This window comes from Capra hircus, chromosome 3, assembly GCF_001704415.2.
Source record: "Capra hircus breed San Clemente chromosome 3, ASM170441v1, whole genome shotgun sequence".
Classification (NCBI taxonomy): Eukaryota; Metazoa; Chordata; class Mammalia; order Artiodactyla; family Bovidae; genus Capra; species Capra hircus.
Window position 1 is genome coordinate 91016822 of NC_030810.1, and position 17648 is coordinate 91034469.

A 17648-nucleotide genomic window follows, 5' to 3' on the forward strand; every position below is an offset into this window, starting at 1 on the left:
CCGGCCTTTTACAACCCTGGACAAGCGATGAGATGCAGAGGAAAAGGGAACGTAGTAACATAGCAAATGAGGGCGATTTTGCTTTAAGATAGAATGGAGCTGCAAATCAGACATTTCTGAACCTCTTCCTGGGCAGTAATTGCTATGGTTACAAGCACAGGCGCGACAAGGCAGGTGCAAGAATTGCCTGGGAGCCTGCTGAGCGCCGCCCACCTCTCCATCGAGTCACAGCCCCTCTAGTGCCTGGAAAGGTAGAGTCTATCTATTATTTAAATCCGTTCCTGCAGTTGCGAAAAAATCCTAGATGGAAAAGTATGTTTTGAAATTTCTCAAGATTTTTTCAAATCGTAAATATACGGCTGCATAAATTTGAGAAGTGTGTCTACCATAGCACGCTCCAGAAATCATCACTACTCACCAAGTTTTCTGCCCGGAAGTTTATTTACAATTTGATCGGAAATTTATTTACAATTTGATCGTCACGTTACAATTTTACCGCCTTGATAAAGATATTTGGAAGTAATTGATTACAATAAACTACTCAAGATAAAATCACTGTGGTTTGATACCAGTAGTATCATGAAGTATTCAGCTCAGTGAACACTATAAAGTTAGTTTAAAAACCAGAAAGTTTATTGAGCACCTCTTGTATACAGTACACTACACAATAAAAAGGTAATATTTCATCTAATGTGTGTCTTCATTGGGGTTCCTAATGAATAATATTGAAGAACAAATGACTATGTATTTCATTTTCGTAAAGCTATAAACTTTTTAAGTGAAATCATTATTAGTCAAGGGGGAATCCTTTGTAACAATCACCCACTAACTTGTTTGTTATATACAATTAGATTTGAAAGATCAACTTTCTTAAGGCAAATCCATAATAATATAGAGAAAATTTTAGCTAGTAGTACCTCTGGTTAGTTGGATATAAGTTGCACGTTTTACAGGACCTTTGAAATGAAAACATGCTACTGTATAAACAAAGCATGTTTATACAGCTGCTTTTTGTTCTGTTTTGTCTTTATTTTTGATTGAAGGATAATTGCTTTACAGTATTGTGTTTGTTTCTTCCTTACATCAACATGAATCAGCCATAGGTAAGCAGGGTCGCTTCCCTCTTGAACCTCCCTCCCACTTCCCACCCTGCTATTTTGTTGATTTTTCTGCTATTTTTCTAGATTTGGTAATTGAACAGCTTTGGCTAAAGCTTTTCAGGAATTGAACATCTTATTATTTGGTATATCCAAACAAAAGCCTGATTACTGTCATTAAGTATATATTTTATTCTCTTTAGGTGTAACTTCTTTTCTCACTACTTTGTTTCCCACAACACTTGGAAAAAGATGTGTACTGCATTTAGGCAGAAGTAACTCTGAAGAATTAATCGTTTTCACAAGCAGTAATTTTGTACTGCAACCACAAGGTAAGATTTTTCAAAACACTTTTTATAGTAACTTCTCAAATTTTTACAAATCTTTTAAGTTTATATTTAGGTAGAAAGGTAAAGTAGAATAAAGATAACTTCTAAAAAGGAAAAATAAGTCCATTCTAAAACTTTCTCATACAGCATTCTCTGTACATAAGTTTAAATGACAAACTCCTGTTTGTGCTTTCCAACCCAATGTAAATGAGATGAAATGTAGAACTTCTGACACTTATTTGCATATGGGTCTTCTTTTAAAGCTGTTAACATTATTACCATATCTTCATGGTTGATATTACGAATATACACTTATTTTAGCTAGCAGTATTCTATTAGTTTTATTTGCAGATTCACTTGCAGGCAATATTCCAAAGCTGTTTTAAATTTTCCAAGTTGATGGTGGTTTCCTTGGTCCTTTGGGTTTTGAAAAACGATTTGCAAAACCTGGGAACAAAAATAAAACTAAATGAAAAAAGATCTCTTATATAGAAATGAACACTTTTTCTTTTGAATGTATTGATATATGTGGAAATATAAGGAATTTTTTTCCCCTAAAAGGTTAGCATCTTTGATCAATTTAGTAATGGATTATAAAAGCATTCTAGTAATTACATTAGTGCTTAAATGATGACAATAGAATTCTAATAGCACCTTACATTTGTGGAACACTTAAAAATTTAATAATGGTAATAATTAGATGGTTATAATAGCCTTTAGTGATCAGTATTTTTTCTCCAATATTGAGATAATCTTGACATATGTGTGTTTACTTGTGACATATGTACATTTAAGGTATATGATTTGATACACATAAATGTTGTGAAATGATTAGCTCATTAAGTTTGACACCTCCATCCCCTCACATCATCACCATCTTGTTTGTTTGATGAGTTTTTAAGATTTTTCTCTTTGATTTAAGATTTTTAACAGCTTTCAAATATATAATACAGCACTGCCTGCAATGCAGGAGACCCATGTTTGATCCCTGGGTCGGGAAGATCCCCTGGAGAAAGGAATGGCATCATCTCTAGATTACTTATAATACCTTATATAATGTAAATGCTGTATAAATAGTTGCTGGTATATGACAATAAGACAATTGATGGAGGGCTTCCCTGGTGGCTCAGTGGTAAGGAATCTGCCTGCCAATGCAGGAGACATGGGTTCTATCCCTGATCCGGGAAGATCCCACATGCCACAGAGCAACTCAGCCCATTGTTGCTTTCAGTAGCTAATTCATATCTGACTCTTTGCCACCTGGTTGACTGCAGCAAGCCAGGCTTCCCCTTCCTTCACTGTCTCCCAGAGCTTGCTCAAACTGATGTCCTTTGAATTGGTGATACCATCCAACCATCTCATGCTCTATCACCCCCTTCTCCTCCCATCCTCAATCTTTCCTAGCATCAGGGTCTTTTCCAGTGAGTCAGCTCTTCATTAAGCCCTTGTTGTAAAATTAGACAGGCCATGAGCTATTCAAGTGGTGTGTCTGATTGAGAGAAAAGAAGAAAGCAAGGAACATTTATGTTTCAGGCAAAGTTTGGTGCTTTTTTCATAGGTTATAGAATATCCTATATGAACTTTATAACTAAATGATTTAATAAGAATAATAACTTTTTTCTAAATATAACATATTAAACCTTAGAGTTAATGTAATCCAAGTAAAAATTTTAAAACATAAGAAACAGATCCAGAGATTCTAGTTAAACACTTTGCCTTGGTGAAATAGGGACCATAACCCCAATTGTGGTAGAAATTGCTACCTGTCCACCCAAATTTTTCTTTGTTTCTTCTTGAGGAATAGATTAGTATATGGGAAACTTATCTGCCCAGTGTTATTGCATTTTCCGGGTGTCTTTTATAGTTTGGATGTAGCACATGTATAGCATAATGTTGCCTCTTCTAGGATAGTGCCGTAAGTCCTGAAGAGGAGGCCACACCTCTTCAACATTTTTCTCTCTTCTCGCCACCTATAGTAAGAATGTGGCTGCAACAGTTTTGATCATTCAGATAAGGACAATACCATGGAGCAACAATTCCTCAGGGGGTGGTCCTTGGGACTACTGTAGGTCCCCCAGACCTTTTCAGGGGTTCTGTTTTTTGGTTAATAATTTTTAGTAGTAATATCCTATACCATTTACTATATATCTTACAAAAAAACTATATAGTATATATAATACTACCTTAAATAGTATGAATTCATGTTATATAAATAGTAGATGCTTAATATAAAATTATTTTAAATTTATAGTTTATATTAAAGAGCAACTGGGCAAACAGTTCCTTTAAACTCTCAGAATTGTGCTTTACCTTCCACTGTCGAATGAGTTTTAATAAGATTAGATAGTAGCATCATCTGTTCTTTTCATCACACTTGAATATTTCTTATAACTTTGCTTAGATATGAATTAGAGTATTAATAGTATTTCAGAATTTCTGCATGTGGCTTTCACATTCATTTATTACATGCCAACATGATCATTTGATACCTAGTTTTATTTTCCACATATGCTAGGCAATTCAGGCCTATGTAACATGTAGGAGGAGCTGAAAATAAAAAGATAAATGGCATGAAAAAGAATATAAACATAAGGACTTATACATGTAACCTTAAATCATGTTAATGTTCTATCTCTTATACTGCAAATGAACTCTACTGGAAAGTAACACACATACCAAAATTCAAAAAGGAGCTGGAGTTATTTGACTGAACAGTCTGTGCAGGCTTGTTTGGTGGGGACGAATTACAGACACCTAGAATCAAAAGAAAAAATTGTAAGGGAAAGGATGAATATAGACTCAGACCACATAATTGTTGAGATTAAACGTTTCCAACAAATTAATACTTCTAGATAAACACATGTGACAAAATATAAATGCTTACAAATGAGTTCATATTATAATTTTCTCATTTTTTTAAGTTTTCTTTGCAAACATCATATGGTAAACCCAACCCTAAAGAGAATCACCAAAAGATTCAAGAATATGATCTATTTTATTGTGAATCTACTTTTTACGGGGTTTACGTTTTGGTTTTCAACTGCATCTTACTTTGCATTCTGATCACTCTTAAGTACATTTTTAAATAATTTGTTCTCCACATTAGCTCATCCATGGCAAGTCTGTAGTTTTTCTTCCACCATCCTCTACTCTGGAATATCTTTATTCACTTTCCAACCAACATTTTTCCTATTATGGATGTTTATAGTTAGGTCCAGAATCTTACAAAAAGCACTGTTATGTTGCTTTGTTTTGCTATTTTAGCTCCATATAGGCAGGCTTAAAAATACATTTCTCTTCCTATCACCTTAATATATTCATATATCAATATCTACACAATTCTGAAAACAATCCAATGAAAACATGGTTCATATTTTGCACAAGTACTGTCTTATCACCAAAAAAAGATAATTTCAGGCTTGTATGAACTTTCTAGGAAACAGTACATAATTGGGGAGAAATTGCTAAATATACACCTTTTTTTGTTCTCATCATTATCAGAATATAGTGTGAGGACTGCATATATGTTTTTACATACAAAAAATTCTAGAAAGCCCTCACACTTCCTGGAGCTACATCAGTATGAATCACTAGAGTTATATCATGAATTTCAGTCAGATTCAAGTAAAATATTTATTGAACACCTACTAGTGCTAAGAATTAGGCTAGCCACTGATGATAGAGGCATGGATAACAAGTGGGTGAAGGTGAGAAAGTTCAGAAGATAGCTATCATCCCCTATTGTACATGAGCTGAGTTGTATACATCCTTCAGAAAGAAAACAATCGTCCCAAAAGGGAAAACTGGCATTTTATAACTGGAGACAAAAGTTTTGCATATATATAGTGAACTACTATTTTGCTTATAGCTAGTCATGGATACTTTAATGCTTCCTGCCCAGCATTAATTCCTTCTTCTGATAATTGAATTTTACTTTAAGAAGTCACCGCTTTCCAGTGTTCACCTCCCATATCTCTTGTGGCGCTGATCTACCCATAGATCAGAGAGCTGCCTTATGACCAGGGCTGTCAGTTGGTACTTTGCCATGGTCACCAGTTGTTTGGATCTGACCTCAATCTCTATTGGTCAGCGTCCATGGGTAACAATTGTTAAATATTAGGCATGACACTATCCTCTTAATCCAAGCATTAAGTATACTGGCGATAACTGGTTTAGGTTTAGCCAAGACAAGCAGGCCTAACAACACTAGTCATCCATCAAGCTGTGGCTTGAGCAACCAGGAAGGAGCTCATTTTTTTCATTATAAGCCTGAAATCACATGGTAAAAGCCTGCCTGAGTATTCTAACAGACAGAAACAAAGTTGGGAGATATGGAATAAGAGATTAGGCCCTAACTATATCATTTGAACTCTTGGTCATAAGTCAATAAATTCCTCTTTTCTACTTAAACTAGCTCAAGTTGGGTTTTCTGTTGCTTGTAAGTAAAGGATTTCTCAGCAACTAAAGTTTCCCACCAAAAGTAGCATTGGATGTCATAGCTGACATCTTCAACTCTTGTCACCAGCAGCCATAGATCTTTTCAAAAAACAGATTTTGTAACATATCTGTCTAAAACTCTTCTGTGACTTCCTTTTGGGTCATTAACATGACCTATAAGGGTTTATTTTCTGCTTTTTTTAAGAGAAAGAAAATGATGTTTCATGAAAGTGAGGTCACTCAGTCATGTCCAACTCTCTGCAACCCCATGGATTGTAGCCTACCAGGCTTCTCTGTCCATGGGATTTTCCAGGCAAGAGTACTGGCGTGGGTTGCCATTTCCTTCTCCAGGGGATATTCCTGACCCAGGGATTGAACCCAGGTCTCCCACATTGTAGAAAACAATGTTTCGTAAGCTAAGCTAATCAAATCAATCTTTGGCTAACTATTCAATTTACGTATGTTTTTGCTTTTTGCCATTTTATTTCTTAGGTTTTCTACTATAATTTGCTCTTGAAATGTTTGAATTCTCTTTTGACTGACTTCAGAAGAAAGACTCTATTTTCCAATCATGCTTTCCTGAATTTGCCTGCAATGCAGGAGATCCAGGTTTGATCCCTGGGGCAGGAAGCTCTACTGGAGAAGGGAACCCACTCTTGCCTAGAGAATCCCATGGACAGAGGAGCCTGGCTACAGTCCATGAGATTGAAAAGAGTTGGACACGACTAAGCAACTAACACTTTCAGACTATAATTTCCTCTTGAAATGTTTAAATTCTCTTTTCACTGACTTTAGAGGAAAGAGTATATTTTCCAATCATGCTTTATTATAGGTAGGAAATTAGTTCACTTCAGAGATCAAGTGTGGTAGCAATAAAAGCAGACTAGCACAAGCTTATGCACAGGGAGATAGAGTGAAAACTCAGAAGAAAAGAGTAATATTCAGCTATAAACCTTCTTACTTAGCTAACACCTTATATCCAAGTTTTCTCAGTGCTCTTTGTCCCTCCCCACAATACCAGTATAGCTGTTTAATCCTTGATGATTAACCCGGTGGATCAAGTTTGTAAGAAATATACCACCATATACTTTGTAGTTATAAATAGGATTTTGAAGATAACCAGTTTCCCATAGTTTCAGGAGTCAGGGTTTTGTTTTCATTACAATATAGGAAAAACAGTAAGCAACAGACTTTTATTGCTAATAATATTTGGTAAAAATGGAAATGTGTCAATACTTTGCTTATTTCATTAAATCAACACATTTGTTTCACAATATGCTTTGCTGTGACTACTTTCAAAGAAAATACATCTGAGGTTAGACTGCTGGGAGTTTTAAATAACACAGTAATGACAGCATTTTAGGATGTGTAGAAAGTGCCAAACATCATGCTGTTATTCCTGTGAATCACACAGAAACTTTTCCCTCCCCTTACTCCCTACCCAGTATTTTAGCATTGTGGAGCCTAACAACAGGGCAAGGCCTGGAGGTGACTGTTCTGATATATAGGCCCTTAGCAAGGTTCTATTTAGGAATAATACTGTTAATTATTTTCCCAGTGGTTATATAAGGAAAAATTACATATACTGAAAGTGGTATGTGAAGTGAAAGAAAGTGAAGTCGCTCAGTCACGTCCGACTCTTTGCAACCCCATGGACTGTAGCCTACCAGTCTCCTCAGTCCATGGAATTTTCCAGGCAAGAATGCTGGAGTGGGTGCCATTTCATTCTCCAGGGGATCTTCCCCACCCAGGGATCGAACCTGGGTCTCCCACATTGCAGAAAGTGGTATATATATTCTAAAAATAAGTAACTTACTCTTTTTCACGTTTCGTAAAATTTTCAAACTCTACAAAAATGAAGAAAAGGAAAAGGTTAGTTTTTTCCTTGTGAAATCCAAACACTTTAATCAACTAGAAATATAGACTTCAGTCAAGAGGATTAATTTCTTTAAAAATGGATATCAAAATACACAAAATTATTTTTCTATCATGCCATTTTTAACTCAGTGCCAAGTCTCTACTTGTCTTATCTTGCTGTTTAGAAATAATACTATTATTCTGTCGTGAAAAAAGATGGAGTTTCTACTTTTCTTCTTTATTTTTTAATCTATTTTATGTACTGATTTATTAATTTATGTGGCTGCACTGGGTCTTCATTTGCTACGTGACAGCTGCCTCTAGTCGTGGTGCATGGGCTTCTCCCTGCGGGGGCTTCTCTTGTTTGGAAGCATGGGCTCTAGGCACACAGACGCAATAGTTGCAGCTCATGGGCTCTAGAGTGCCAGCGCAGTAGCTATGGTAGGAACACAGGCTTAATTGCGCCTCAGCATATGGAATCTTCCCAGACCAGGGATGGAACCCGGGTCCCCTGCAGGTCTTAACCTCCATGTCTTAACCACTGGACCAGCTGGGAAGTCCCTACTTCCTTTCTTTATTAAGTGACCATTCCAGGACCCACAGTGGCTTCTGAAGATACCTGTGATACACTGCCATTCCCATTCTAGTCAAAAAAATTTGCCAGTCATATTCTGTACTCGATTTACTAAGATTCTCTTCATACTGTTAACCATGCTACTTCCTTCTCCCTCCTTTAAGCAAACCCATATCTTCTGCCTCCTTGATGGTGGAGTCTCTAACTTACCTCTTCTAAAAATCTACCCAGATGTCTCCTTTTCTTCACATTTCCTCAGGGTGTATGTTTTTCACTCTATCCCACAGTATATTATTTTTTTGATAACTTTCATTTTATTTCTCATATAGGTATTATATTCTAATAATTGACTGTACTCTTTTCAAGGACATTCAGATGTCCTTTATGGCATTTCTATTTTTCTAACACTTAACAGAGATGTAATCTTCTATATATTAGATATTTTAAAATTCCTTTTTGAAAAATTTTATTTAGATTTTTAAATGTAGATTATTTGTAATTCAGAATATCCTAGTGAAAATGCTCTCATCTTTGTTCTCCATCTTTTTCTTCTGCTCTGTTGGTGTATGTTTCTTTTCATAAACCAATATCACGCCATTTTAATTATTTGGGCTTTATAATATTTTAATATATCTGATAAGACTACCCTTTCTTTCACTGCCCTTTTTTTTTTTTCTTTTTTGCTGTTTCCTGACTATTCTTGCTCTTTCCCTGCACATATAAACTTTGGAATCAGTTTTGTCTAGTTTCAGGGGGAAAGAAGTTGATAGTTTTGGGGGGCATGCTCTAAGTTGTTTTTTTTTTAATTTTTGGTTTCCCTCTATTAATTTTGATTGCTGTGAGACTATCAATCAATATTTGTGAAGATATTTAGTCTAATTTTTTCATCTTAATGCTGGAGGGGTGGAGTGACAAGGATTAGGACACCTCTGGCATAGTCCCATAAATTCCTATCTTTTTTACCTTACTCCTTGTAAAATTCTTTCCTGGAGGTTTCAGTGTCTGTTTTGAAGAAGATGAATTTTCCATGGTGTTAGGACAGCTAGAACAAGTCTCTACAGGTTGAGCCTGTATACCTAAAAAACAAAATGTTTTGTTGCATAGCTTCTTAAGACTTCAGATTACATACAGGTATATATTCAGTAATTCTTAGCTTGATTTTTCTGTACATTATTTTTGCAGTAGATTATGCATTTTTAAAATTTATTATCTTTATCTTATTTAATCATTCTTTGTACCTTTTCCATTTAGGTCCTATTTTATTGTTAACTTTTAATGGTCTCATTTTTCTATAAATTTTGAGAGAGAGTGCTGTCACTTACAATCTTCATCAGCAAGAAGGAAAGACTCTAAGGTTCTCTCTGGCAGTGGAGGTGGTGGGGAAGAAGAACGATCTTGTAGATCTGTGAAAAAAAGAGTATACCAAAAAAAACTATCAATTGAAAGTCCTAAGTTAAGCTCATTTTTTGAGACAAATGTATGATATTGCTTATTTGTGGAATCAAAAACAAAATGGTACAAATGAACTTATTCACAAAATAGAAATAGAGTCACAGATGTAGAGAACAAATTTATGGTCACTAAAGGGGAAGAGGGAAGAGATAAATTGGGAGATTTGGACTTATATATACACACTAATATAAAATAGATAACTAATAGGAACCTACTGTGTAGCACAAGGAAATCTACCCAGTACTCTGTAATGGCCAATATGGGAAAAGAATCTAAAAAAGAGTGGATGTATGTATATGTATAACTGATTCACTTTGCTGTACACCTGAAACTAACAACACTGTAAATCAACTAAGCTCCAATAAAAAGTATTTTTAAAAATCCCTTTTTGGTTTTATATTGTTTTTCCAATTTTTCAATATTAACCTGTAATACCCAAATAAAAAATTATCTGAACAATGACTGGAGCCTTAAAATTTTTGTTATTGTAGCTCTTTAGTCAGTGAACCTATGCTTTATCACAAACATAATAGCTAACTTATAAAAGTACTCTTCCAAAGAATTTGAACCTGACTTTAATCAAGCTTCTAGTCTTACTGTAATTTTGCAGGGAATCCTAGACATAGAGGAATGTGTTAAATAAAACCATGAGGATACAAACAGCCAAATTTGGAATATGAACAGTCTTAAGGACATTCCCTTCAACAAATAAATGGCAAGAGAGAACATAAAAAAAGAACTGTTACCAACTTTAAAAGGCTTAACACACATATAAAACAAATGCGAGATGTAGACTTTGAATCCAGCTTCAGATAAATCAACTGTAAAACATTGTTTAGAAAAAAAAAGACATGCTTGAGACAATTCAAGAAAATGAACAAAGTCTGGATATTAGATAATATTAAGCAATTATTAATTTTATTAGTGTGATTAATGCTATTATGGTAGGTTTAAATGTATGTTTAATAGTTCTGTGATTTGATTGTTGTTGTTTAGTTGCTAAGTTGTGTCCGACTCTTTGGGACCCCATGGACTGTAGCCCACCAGGCTCCTCTGTGGAATTTCCCAGGCAAGAGTACTAGAGTGGGTTGCTCTTTCCTTCTCCAGAGGATCTTCCTGACCCAAGGACTAAACCTGTGGCTCCTGCATTACAGACAGATTCTTTACCACTCAGCCACCTGAAAGCCCATTTCCGTGATAAAGAATTTTAAATAATGGAGCTGTTTTCTCACAACATAAGTCCTAAAGATACAAATGGTATTCTATTGATGTATGCTCCTCATTGTACAGCACTCAGTTCAGTTCAGGTCAGTAGCTCAGTCGTGTCCGACTCTTTGCGACCCCATGAATCGCAGCACTCTAGGCTTCCCTGTCCATCACCATCTCCTGGAGTTCACTCAGACTCACATCCATCGAGCCCATGATGCCATCCAGCCATCTCATCCTCTGTCGTCCCCTTCTCCTCCTGCCCCCAATCCCTCCCAGCATCAGAGTTTTCCAATGAGTCAACTCTTTCCGTGAGGTGGCCAAAGTACTGGAGTTTCAGCTTTAGCATCATTCCTTCCAAAGAAATCCCAGGGTTGATCTCCTTCAGAATGGACTATTTGGATCTCCTTGCAGTCCAAGGGACTCTCAAGAGTCTTCTCCAACACCACACTTCAAAAGCATCAATTCTATAGCGCTCAGCCTTCTTCACAGTCCAACTCTCACATCCATACATGACCACTGGAAAAACCATAGCCTTGACTAGACGGACCTTAGTCGCAAAGTAATGTCTCTGCTTTTGAACATGCTATCTAGGTTGGTCATAACTTTTCTTCCAAGGAGTAAATGTCTTTTAATTTCATGGCTGCAGTCACCATCTGCAGTGATTTGGGAGCCCAAAAAAACAAAAAGTCTGACACTGTTTCCACTGTTTCCCCATCTATTTCCCATGAAGTGATGGGACCGGATGCCATGATCTTCGTTTTCTGAATGTTGAGCTTTAAGCCAACTTTTTCGCTCTCCTCTTTCACTTTCATCAAGAGGCTTTTTAGCTCCTCTTCATTTTCTGCCATAAGGGTGGTGTCATCTGCATATCTGAGGTTATTGATATTTCTCCTGGCAATCTTGATTCCAGCTTGTGCTTCTTCCAGTCCAGCGTTTCTCATGATGTACTCTGCATAGAAGTTAAATAAGCAGGGTGACAATATACAGCCTTGATGTACTCCTTTGTATAGCACTAGGTACAATTATATACTTTATTAATGTCTTTTGAAAATGAATACATTGTTAAGTGCTAGAGTTTTATCTGTCTTTTGGTCATTGGGTTTTTTAGGTCTTAAGACTTATCTATAAAGCAAGTTCTCTTGTTTATTGTTTGTTTCCTGGGTAATATGCAAAAATTAAATATCAATGCAGTACTTCCATCAAATACAATCACTGGCAAATAGTAGGCATTTAATAAATATTTGATAACTACTCTAAAGTAGCTTATCACCTTCCAGTTTGATTTTAGGAAGTATTTTTTTATTCAAATGACAATATTTAATTCTTTAACAATTGAGTAATATCTGTTGTTATTTAGTTGCTAAGTTGTGTCTGACTCTTTTGTGATCCCATGGACAGTAGCCCACCAGGATCCTCTGTCCATGGGATTTTTCTGGCAAGAATCATGGAGTGGGTTTGATTTTAGGAAGTATTATGAGAACTATAACTTTCAGATAACAATATCCTGCCAAATACCTTTCCAAAATACCATTTTCACCTTAATGCTCCCCTGATAACCTATAATGCTTATTACTTATTAAATCTAAATTTTTCTGCCAAATTTTGTGTATGATAAAATACACATAACAATATTTGCCATTAATGACATTTAGTACACTCACATTGATGTCCGAATATCACCGCAGTCTGGTGGCAAATTTTAATCTTCCTGAAAACAAACTACACACCCATTTAGTAATCACTTCCCATTACCCCCAGATTAGATGGGCAACCACAAATATGCTTTCTCTATATATAGATTTGTTCTGCGTATTTCATCTGCATATCCTTTAAGTCCTTCAGAACTTTCCCACATTATCTATCCAAGTTTATTTTCCTTATTTCCCTAAAACAGAACCTCTGTTGCAATTAAATTAACCTACTTACAGTTTCCTTACAGTTTATGATCTGTACCCATCATGCCTATTTTTACCTTTGAGTCACTGTTACTCTGATCCCTGCTCCTAGAATTCACTCTTTTTTCTTCTATCAATAATTTTCAATTTCTTTTCTCTACTCAATGAAACCTTCCCTAACCACTCCAATGATGCCTTTTGTTTTTCCAGACCCCTGGTGATTAGAATCAATGCCATATAGATTATAACTTAATAGGTGCAATGAGTATTAATTTTGTCTACCCAATTTGAGTATATAATCATTAAGCAGCCCACTCCAGTCTTCTTGCCTGAAGAATCCCATGGACAGAGGAGCCTGGTGGACTACAGTCCATGGGGTCACAAGAGTCGGTCTCAACTGAGCGACTAACACTGTAATCATTAAGCAAGTGCTCTTTCTTATATATCCTGCCTATTCTAACATTGGATAAGGCACACAGAACTTAAAATGTTCATTTAATAATTACCTAATAATTATAATAGGTAACATTTAATGAGGGGATTCCCTGATAACATTTAATGAGAACTTATTTGATAACCACTGTGCTAAAAGCTTTATACTTATATTATCTCACTAAATCCTCACAAAAATCCTCTTAGAAGGGAAGTTCTATTATCCTCATTTTATCAATGAGAAAAATCACAGTTCATAGTCGCAAAGAGTTGGACATCACTTAGCAACTGAACAACAGCGATATATAACTTAAACAAGGTCATAGATTTTGATAACTGTTGGTAGGCTGGGGATTTTGAATGAAAGTCTGCCTGACTCTGAAGCCCATGCTTTTTAACATCTATGTTATACTACTTATTTATGTATTTGAATAATATGTTAATATGAATAAATGTGTTAAGGGTAACTACTACCTGTCATAATATATGTAAAATACCTATCAGTGTTCAATAACTGTTGGCTGTTGGTGGTGGTGTTCATTGCATAAAACAAGTCAGAAAGTACTGGAGAAGCAACAGCAAGTTAAAAACCTCAGTGGTCAGAAATAGTTTTTCAGAATGACAATGTTAACAATGATAAAACCAGTAAAATGGAACTGCTGCAAAGTTTTAAGAAGTTGTATCCGAAATAGTTGGGTTGTTTATCAAGGAGAATTCTAAAATCCTGTTTTCCTCTTACCCTTCACAAAACAAAACTACTAGCCTAGGAAAACCAGAAGTAAATCAATGAGTAGTGGAAGCTATTATGGAAACCATGCCATCTCCTGAGGTGAATTACTCTAAACTTAATGAGCCATTCTTGGCAGTACAAATTCTTACGGCTAAATGTCACCTAAAGCCAAGGAAAATAAATGTTTTACCTGATTTTGGACTCTGGGGTTTTACACTCTGGAAGAAAAAAAAAATGAAAGAACAACATGTACACAAATCTATAAACTCTAGGCAATGAATAGCATTTAAAAAAATTATATTTCATATACCAATAGAATTATGTTTTCCCTATTTTTCCTAATTTATAAATATGCTGAATGAATTGTGAAAAATCATCTATTCTTCCAGTGGTTTTTTTATATGTCATGAATATTGATTCTAAGTTGATCCTTTCTGTACTTATTTCCTCCTACTGAGAACATTTCCCTGAAAATTTAAGGTTAGGTTGTTGCAATTGAAATGACTTCATGATGCTGGAATAGAGGGATTGTTTTTGCCCTAGGACTTGTTAAGATAAGGACCATTAGCAGTAACAGTAATAGTTGCTGCTGCTGCTGCTAAGTCGTTTCAATTGTGTCCGACTCTGTGTGACCCCATAGACGGCAGCCCACCAGGCTCCCCCGTCCCTGGGATTCTCCGGGCAAGAACACTGGAGTGGGTTGCCATTTCCTTCTCGAATGCATGAAAGTGAAAAGTAAAAGTGAAGTCGCTCAGTCGTGTCCGACTCTTCGCGACCCCATGGACTACAGCCCACCAGGCTCCTCTGTCCATGGGATTTTCCAGGCAAGAGTACTGGAGTGGGGTGCCATCGCCTTCTCCAAACAGTAACAGTTACTAGTACGTTAAAAGTGTAATTTAAAAGGTGGAGAATATTTTTACCACCACTGCAGCTGTAGACATGTTTAAATGTTTTAGATAATTACTCTTCTGATCACTGAAAGGTTAAGATAGTTGGTTCCTCATAGAATTGTACACAAATGCATAACAGATTGTTGAAAGTGTAGGTTTTTCTTCTAGAGGCAGAGAACATAATTCCAGAAGGTTTATATTAAATAATATAGACATCTGTTATTTTTCAAAAACTGCTCTCTATAATATGGTATCAGAGCTAACAAGAAACTGCCTACCAGATGACTACTATGAACAAGCAATCTACTTATGAAACAATTATTTTTGCCTTGATTGTGCTTTATGAATAAGGTCAAATGTTTACTCTTTCACTAAATCTTCCTTGATCACTTCCAACCTGAAGGGATTTCTCACTCTTTCAAAGCTTAAGAGCTTTCATATGGCGTTGATTATATTTGTCTTGTTATTATAATAAATACAGACAAAAATAGACTTTGTATACACATGCTATATCTCTACTGCTAAACTTCAAATTTCTTAAAGACAATAACTGTATATTATACATATCTTTTTATTCCCTACATTCTCTACCACATTGTTTTATAAAAAGTATTCACTCAACATTTACTAAGTGATAGATGTTAAAAATATATAAAGAATAGACCACAGTGTGTTGAATCTTAGTGAGTAGAGTCAAAAAAAAATAGTTATTGACCTTGCTTGGTCTAAGTCTTACCAGATCATCAGATTTCTTTGATTCAGATGTTCCGCTACATTCTAGTGATGTTCCAATTTTTACCTTCACAGGTGAAGATGAAGATTTGGGAACACCCTGTGGGAGTTCTCCTGTAACATAAATAAATAAATATGATTCAATTCTTAGGAGTATTGTAATTTTAAAGGGCAAGTGTTACTCAGCAATGGCACCCAGAATACTGAAAGGACCTGAGAAATAACCTAGTTAATCCGCACTTCACTTTACACTTACTGAACTGTACTCACCGGCTTCCTCTACTACAATAAAAGATTCAGGTGTCCGTTCAGGAAGTGGAGGAGGGATTTCATCATCTATCTGTGGAGAAGTTGCTATCAAAAATAAAATCACAATTTTTAATTAGAAAAATTCAAAGATTTTTAAAAGATATTTAAGCTGGTATCTGTTCACTCAAAAATCCAAAGAAAATTCTTATATTCTAATCTTGATACAAATTATGTCAAACATCACTAAGATGTATAAGCTGGTATCTGTTCACTCATGGAAAAGTTCTCTCATCCTAAGTTGTAAACCCAGGGTTTTTTTTAATTCTTCAAAATTTACTTCTTTTAAAAGCCCAAGGATATTTTAATTAAGTTGCTGAGTATCAGTTAACATAATTAAAATTTTAATATTAATTTAGGAAGCTTTGTTTTCTGCATAACGTTTGCCCTGTTTTACATAGAATATACAATACAGCATCATGAAGCGCCTTAACATGCCAGATTCAATTACAGAGGAGGTAAAATCATAAAGATTTAGTATTTCTTCATTTTTATAGAATTAAGAATATTGACATTTACCTTTTTACAAAACAATGGTATAACAAGGTTTTCTGTTAATATATGTCTATAGATGTATTCAGAATTTTTATAGAATCTGCTGTTACAAGAAATTGCCACCAGATGGCACACATGTCAGTGTTGCTACACTCCTTGAAAAAGATTTGGTTTCCAAAGTTGGCACTCAGACAAGTTTAAGGTATTGTGGATATCTAGAAAAATAAAATTTCTTTAAATCATAAAACAAGATCAAAGTATATAACCTTTCCTTCTAATCAAAGAAGGAACTAGATACAGATGAAATATTTTTATAACAAAGCTATGCATCTGTGTATCTTTTGAGGAACTCTGTACGGTAAATGTCATGGGTGGGTGCTCTATCGCTCAGTCATGTCCTACTCTTTGTGACCCCAGGGACTGTAGCCTGCCCAGCTCCTCTATCCATGGGATTTTTCAAGCAAGATACTGGAGCGAGTTGCTATTTCCTCCGCCAGGTGATCTTCCTGACCCAGGATTGAACCCACGTCTACTGCATTAGCCGGAGGATTCTTTACAAATGATGTCATAGAGAAAAAGTTTTCTCTATTTCCTACTTAGGTGGAATGTTCTATATAAATTTCTGATGATATACCTAAAAGAGTTAAATTTGTTGTTTTTGCTTTCCTTCGTCTTCTTCCACGTCAAACTGTTACAATTATCTAATAGAGTATTTACTTCTACTTTCAAACCAAATGGCAACCCACTCCAGTGTCTGGAGAATCCCAGGGACGGGGGAGCCTGGTGTGCTGCCGTCTATTACAATTATCTAATAGAATATTTAGAATATTCTAAATATTCTAGAATATTTAGACCCCGTCTATGGGGTCGCACAGAGTCGGACACGACTGAAATGACTTAGCAGCAGTGGCAGCAGCAGTAATATAAAACATTTTTTTTGCCTAAGAGCTTTCCAGGTGGTGATAGTGATAAAGAACCCACCTGCCAATGCAGGAGACAAGAGAAACAGGTTCAATCCCTGGGTTGGGAAGATCCCCTGGAGGAGGGCATGGCAACCCACTCTAGTATTCTTACCTGGAAAATCCCATGGACAGAGAAGTCTGGAGGGCTACAGTCCATAGAGTTGCTAAGAGTCAGATATGACTAAGCAACTTAGCACAGCAATTTTTACATAATATGCAAAAATACAGAATTGTAAAGGAGATAAAGTATG

At 35.7% G+C, this 17648-nt stretch overlaps 1 protein-coding gene across 1 annotated transcript in view; it reads right to left on the reverse strand.

Annotated features, from left to right (window-relative positions):
• Nucleotides 617-17648, reverse strand: part of PTPN22 (protein tyrosine phosphatase, non-receptor type 22) — a 58745-nt gene continuing 41713 nt past the window's right edge. Inside the window, exons 14-21 of the mRNA XM_013962523.2 lie at nucleotides 15905-15988; nucleotides 15639-15748; nucleotides 14203-14230; nucleotides 9617-9697; nucleotides 9258-9370; nucleotides 7680-7710; nucleotides 4103-4180; nucleotides 617-1873 (exon numbers count right to left, since the gene is read on the reverse strand). Coding sequence (XP_013817977.1) covers nucleotides 1809-1873; nucleotides 4103-4180; nucleotides 7680-7710; nucleotides 9258-9370; nucleotides 9617-9697; nucleotides 14203-14230; nucleotides 15639-15748; nucleotides 15905-15988 — 590 coding nt within the window. The 3' untranslated portion in view covers nucleotides 617-1808. The remainder of the gene's footprint in view (nucleotides 1874-4102; nucleotides 4181-7679; nucleotides 7711-9257; nucleotides 9371-9616; nucleotides 9698-14202; nucleotides 14231-15638; nucleotides 15749-15904; nucleotides 15989-17648) is intronic.